Genomic DNA, 6,704 nt, shown 5'->3' on the forward strand with positions numbered 1-6,704 from the left:
TATCTAGTAGTTAAGGTTCATAACATTATTGGACAAGTAGTAAGTTAGATACACAATACTATTAGGTATCTAGTAGTTAAGGTTCATAACATTATTGGACAAGTAGTAAGTTAGATACACAATACTATTAGGTATCTAGCAGTTAAGGTTCATAACATTATTGGACATGTAGTAAGTTAGATACACAATACTATTAGGTATCTAGTAGTTAAGGTTCATAACATTATTGGACATGTAGTAAGTTAGATACACAATACTATTAGGTATCTAGTAGTTAAGGTTCATAACATTATTGGACATGTAGTAAGTTATGCTCACAGTGCTGCTAAACATGTAGTGGGTTAGGCGATATTATTTTTTTCATATGTAATATATTAGGTTTTGATATTGTTTGATGTGTAATAGGTTAGATTTACAGTACTATTGGACATGTAGAAACTTAGCATGACAGTATTTTTGGGTGTGTAGTAGGTTAGGTTTACAGCACTGTTGGGCATGTAGTAAGTATATATATGGGTATGTAGTAGTTTAGTATGACAGTATTTTTGGGTATGTAATGTAGATTAAGTTTACAGCATTTTTGGGCACATAGTAGGTTAAGTTTACATAATTTGGGGGCATTTAATAGGTTAGATTTACAGCACTGTTTGGCGTGTAGTAAGTATATATATGGGTATGTAGTAGTTTAGTATGACAGTATTTTTGAGTATGTAATGTAGGTTAAGTTTACAGCATTTTTGGGCACCTAGTAGGTTAAGTTTACAGAATTTGGGGGCATTTAATAGGTTAGATTTACAGCACTGTTTGGTGTGTAGTAAGTATATATATGGGTATGTAGTAGTTTAGTATGACAGTATTTTTGGGTATGTAATGTAGGTTAAATTACAGCATTTGGGCATGGAAGAAACCATACTTATTAAGGAGAGTGAGCATGACTGACAAAAGTTTGGGAAATGCTGTTTTACATAACTCTTAAAGTTTCCCTGTACCTTAATTAAATATTATATTGACATCAGTAGTAGTTTTGTTCATGGGTATAGCCTAGCATTGCATTATTATGACCACAGATAAAATTTTATTCTCACAATGTAATTACTTGTGGCAGGAGAGGTCTCCATGAAGATTGTTGAAGAAAAGATTAAGAGTGGTTTGAAGGGAGTAGCCAACCAACCAGTTGAATCAGAAAGATATGCAGATGTGGACAAAGGACCGGCTACTTTTAGTGTTGTGAAAAGGTTACGTGACAATGACATGGAGTTGCACACTGACAAACAGGTAATTGTATGAATTAATGTAGGCTGTCATCTCAACTGTGGGAGTGTCTAGTTGTTTAATAAACTCATATTTGATAGTTCTGTGTAGTTTTCTTACCATGTTCTTTTTTAAAACATTTCAACTTATTTCTTTTTTTATAAGTGTAATCAGTTTTGGTATTAAGAATTATTTTTTTAAGTACAATCATTTTTAAATTAAAGACTAACTGTTGTTTGTAATTAGTGTGGACATGTGTTTTGTTTGTTTGGTGAAATGATCTTTTGATGATTTCAAAAAAAAAAATTCTAAATCCAACAACAATAATCTTTGTGAATGTAAGCATTATGAGCAATTAATTATTACAGGTTATGTTTCATATCTTCTATAATTGTATTATTTTCACACATTTCAGTACCAGTCATAGGTCTAAACTCAGCATGTGAAAAAAAGGAATGATTTTGCCTTAAAACCTGCAAAAATGGGACCACTATTGCATAAAGAGTATCAGTGGGTCAGTTTATGGGCTTATAATGCTAAAATATAGGGTTCAATTCCTTGTGGTGGGTTGAGTGCAAATAGCCCATTGTAAGTTTTACACCAAGAAGGCTTGCACCCACCCCTTTAACTGCAACTAACTTAACTGAAACAAGCATTGTGATTTAAAATGGGTGTGAAAACATATATGTGTTATAGCAAAAATATGTATCAGTGGATTAAGCCTATTTAATCTTCACTTAATGGTGCTAAGTAGTTGGTATAATATTAAACTGTATAGTATATGTGAATTAATTTTTTTTTGTATTTATAATATAACACAGGCAATAAGAGTAGTAGTTGTTTTATGTTCAAACTTATAAAGTATTTTGATAATGTTGGGACTTTACTGGTTGTTAAAGTATTCTTCATTTGAAGCATTACGTGAAATGTCATGAGATACTCCTTCATAATACATGTGCCCTTTTGGGTTGGTAAACGTTACATAAGCAAGTTTCAGGTGCTGAAGAATAGAGGGGAATCACTTTCTGCATTTGAAACATAGCTTTCTATGAAACAATTTCAAAACAAGCATGGATTATTGCTTTACCTTTTGAAAAGAAAATAGAGTAGTGCATTTCACAATAACTAATGTTCTGAAAGGAACAATTCAAAGAACATAAGAGCAGTTTATTAGAACAGGGAGTTTAAAATCTAATAAAAAAGAGGAAGGGATGTCAAAAAGAAACATCCTGATTGAATTACTGAGATATTTTTAACAGCAAATCAGTTCAAATAATTCTTGGAGATAAATGCAGCAATACAAGATATGCTAAGGGTAAGACTGAACAATACAACTCTTTTGAAGACGGATGCAATAAAGTTGTATACATGGAAAGACAGCAGCTAAAAAGCCTAACATTTCACATATAAATATAGGTAAGTATCTAAACTTTGCAAAGAATCAAAAATTTAAAGAACAAATAAAACAGTGTGAAGTGGAATTTCTCTAATTCAGTACTATTTTTATCATTAAAAAACTGACAGTTAAACCTAGATCTAATTACACATTTCCAAATGGGTGATGGGTGACAAACTAAGATACTGCACCTTCTTCATAATACCATCACATTGACAATAACCCATACTTCTGAAAAAAAAACAACCAAACAACACAACAATTCCTACTGTTATACACCCATTATCATGATTAAATGTTATGCTTAGGCACTTTTGCTTAAACTTTTCATGACTTAGTTTCATCCCTACAGAAAATCTCCACTAGTCTCTAAAAAGCTCAATTTTTATTTTGTCAGAATTTGGGAAGAAGGACAAATCTAGTGATATAAAAATTATCAAGTTGGCAGCCCAAAGTCCTAATACTCATTCTATTCATAAGTTGTGTTGCCAGTTCAAAAAGTACTAAACAGTGTCACCTTTGACCTATTATGCAGCCAAAATGAAAAAAAAAACTGTTTAATAACCTCTAAAAACTGTAGACCTCCCACTGAGCCTTTTAAAGCCTTTATTTTGAAAGTGGTCCTTTTTGTTCGTGAAAATGACCTATAAAAACCTAATTTTTTTTTAACCAATCTTAAACACGTGTCCAGGTGAATTGGTACTCTGTGACACATCTATCTGTATATTGGTATTCTGGGTGACACATCTATCTGTATATTGGTATTCTGGGTGACACATCTGTCTGTATATTGGTATTCTGGGTGACACATCTGTCTGTATATTGGTATTTTGGGAGACAAATCTATCTGTATATTGGTATTCTGGGTGACAAATCTGTCTGTATATTGGTATTCTGGGTGACACATCTGTCTGTATATTGGTATTCTGGGTGACACATCTGTCTTTATATATTAAAAACAGGACTTTGGAGAAACGTAAAAGTTCTTCACTGTAACAGGAAACAAAAATATAACAAAAGTCTGATAAATTTATAAGCATTCTTTGGAAAACATAGGAACCGTATTTTGGCTCCAATAATATTGTGATTTTATGATTGATTTAGATTGGAAAAATTCATTGTTTACCAAAGAAATTAAGCAAAAAACTTTTAAAAAACTGTTTTTCACATACAGTGTATTTTGTCTTAAAAATGGATCCGAGTGGCCAGAAAGTGCAAGCATCTATGCCTGATAGATGTAGTCATTATAGTTAAGGTTAATAGAAGAACCTACTAAATATTGATTATTCTAGATTAACTTCTTATACCAAGTATTTTAATACTGAGTTTAAATATAACATGTAAACCAAAACAACACTTTATTTTTTAACTTCTCGTGAACATTTGAGTGTTCATACCATACTTCAAAATTTATGACCAATGCTATATTTTATTTCACTTCGTTCTCTGAGTTATGACAACTGCTTCTAAAAATTAAGTTATAAAACCACCTCAATTATAAGCATGTGTCTCAAACTGAAAACTTGATTCATAGTTTTTCAGTCATTCAGTGTCTTCTGAAGAGCTGTCAAACTTATAATGAAATAATTGATCTCAAAATAGCTGTCTACTGTTTGAATTGCTGAAAAGAATAGGAAAAAAAGTTACACTAGAAAACTGAACTGTCAAGAGCTTTAGAAATTAAAAACTAAACAAACTTAATAATCATATCTTATGAATCTGAACAATTATTTAGAAAGAAAGACAATGTTAGTAAAATATTAATTTTTTGGTTTTTACATACTATTTTTGATCTGTTTCATAGCAATGCCATCATGAAAGTTTTGTTCATAGTACTTTGATATTCAGTATAAATTTAAAAGTTAAGTCACATGACTAAGTTTTCCATGTTAATGGATAATTCTTTATATATGTATGGTTAACATTCCATATTATAACTGTGACAGAATGCTACCTAGTATTCCTTATTGTGAAATGTTCACTTTTATGAATTAGATGTACTCCTGTGGCTCTTTGGCACCTAAAATGAGCCGTGGTGGAAGTGGCTGCTCTAACCACAGCTTTCGAAAACCATCTGAACCCTGGGAACTAGCTGATGGGTAAGATTAAGGTAGAAAAGGAGTACTTAAATGCAAAACATCATATAGTATTTAAATCCTCCCAAGTTTGTTTTTCTAATTACTTCATATTGTTATAGCATTTTTTATTAACAGCAATCTCATTATAAGAAAATTGAAGTTACAAAAATTTTTTTGTTTTTTTATTTCAGGGTGTACTTGAATTGCAAAAATACATGTAGATCAAATTCTTTATTTTTTTTTGCTAGAACTGAAATTTCCCAAAATTTAGTGAAACAACAGTTTGGAAAGCTTTTCACAACCTGTCATTTTATTATTGAAGATATAGGGTAAAACCTTCCCAAGCACCAAATTCTGTTTCTTTTGTAAAGCACAATTTAAAATTAACATTATAAAGGAAACACTAAATGTTCACTTAATATCAAAATTTATTTATATATAAAAAATTTACAGCAAGATACTGTTGGAAAGAGTAAAACATTTTAAATTTCGATCAGGTTTTCAAAAGTTTTTTGTCTCAGATGGGATAGATTTTCTTCTTTCGTTGGTATGAACTTAAGAGAGTTATTCGTGGTTAGTTATTTGAAATTATCAGCTTAGAAGAAGTAAAAAAAAATGGTAGCCAGCTTGAAAAGCTTTTATACAAGACACTGTTTGAATTAAATATATGTTTGTGCATAAAGGTACTTCACTTCCTAATACTTTTATATTGTACAAGACATCGTTTAGTTCTGGTTTCTGTTTGTATATAGTTATTTCACCTAAGTTTGACTTCAGTGTGCGTATAAAAATATATTTTAGTTCATATCTATATGAATTTTTATATTGTGAGCATTTCTCACTACCAAATATTAGAGTGTAATAATGATGTTTTCCCGAATTCAGAAGTAGGGGAACAGTCTTTGGTGGATTCCAAAGGTTCTCGTTGTATGAGTTACAGACACGACATTACAGTAAATAGTCAAATGCTAAACACTTTGTACTGTTTGTGTATCCTGTTCAGAGAAGTCCCCACACACACACACCAACAAATGACACAACATGTAAAATACATTTGCTAACAATTAGTATTAATATCAGTTAATATCATAAGTATTATGATAATTGACAGTTTATTTTGTTTAATCGATGTAATTTGTAATCTGCACGAATATGAATTCCATGTTATTGCACATATATGAAGTTTAAAACTGCCAAATTAAAGTTGAAGTCCATAGGATAAGAGGACACACATTCACAAGGGAATAAATCCACAGAGTTAAGTAACTTAACTAAGTTAAGTTCATAATTCCACAGTGTTCAAGGTTATATACTAAAGTTAAAAAACTTAAAATCCTTGTGATAATGGTCACAATTCCTAGATGGATATGAGGCATTAATCCTTAGAGTTGCATATGAATTAAGGCTTAGTAGATAAATGTCCAGAGTTCAAAAATGTAAGGTATTGCTGTACCCTATTACCCTTGTAAAACATCACTGGACTGAAAACATTCATTCTGTATTTAATAAGTTTTTTTAGTTATTTTCTCAGACCTTGCCTGTTATAAAAAAAGTTCAACCAAAAGTTAATCTATTTTTACAGATGAATTTCTTGACATTCTATACCAGAGTTAAGAAGTATAAAAAACCCTCTTGTGTATGAGAAACTGAATCAATATTTTGTAGTCTATTACATGAACAATAATCCATTAATTTTTTTTAATATTTATTAAGTGTAAATGAAATTGATACTTCAGTTTGTAGTTTCTAAACTATTTTAACCACATTCATGTGATTGTAAGAAGAACCAAACAGGGAATGGCTAGTTTTGTTTTGTCTAGTTTTGTTTCCTCACATATATCTTCAACTGTAGTTTGTTTTGTCTAGTTTTGTTTCCTCACATATATCTTCAACTGTAGTTTGTTTTGTCTAGTTTTGTTTCCTCACATATATCTTCAACTGTAGTTTGTTTTGTCTAGTTTTGTTTCCTCACATATATC

General features: G+C 30.6%; 1 protein-coding gene across 1 annotated transcript in view; it reads left to right on the top strand.

The window, feature by feature from the left end:
- The window catches only part of LOC106459940, a 38,319-nt gene that overhangs the window by 24,677 nt on the left and 6,938 nt on the right, over window positions 1-6,704 (top strand). Inside the window, exons 12-13 of the mRNA XM_013919609.2 lie at window positions 1,106-1,275; window positions 4,643-4,746. Of these exons, the coding sequence (XP_013775063.1) occupies window positions 1,106-1,275; window positions 4,643-4,746 (274 nt within the window). The remainder of the gene's footprint in view (window positions 1-1,105; window positions 1,276-4,642; window positions 4,747-6,704) is intronic.

This window comes from Limulus polyphemus, unplaced genomic scaffold (genome assembly GCF_000517525.1).
Source record: "Limulus polyphemus unplaced genomic scaffold, Limulus_polyphemus-2.1.2 Scaffold684, whole genome shotgun sequence".
Classification (NCBI taxonomy): domain Eukaryota; kingdom Metazoa; phylum Arthropoda; class Merostomata; order Xiphosura; family Limulidae; genus Limulus; species Limulus polyphemus.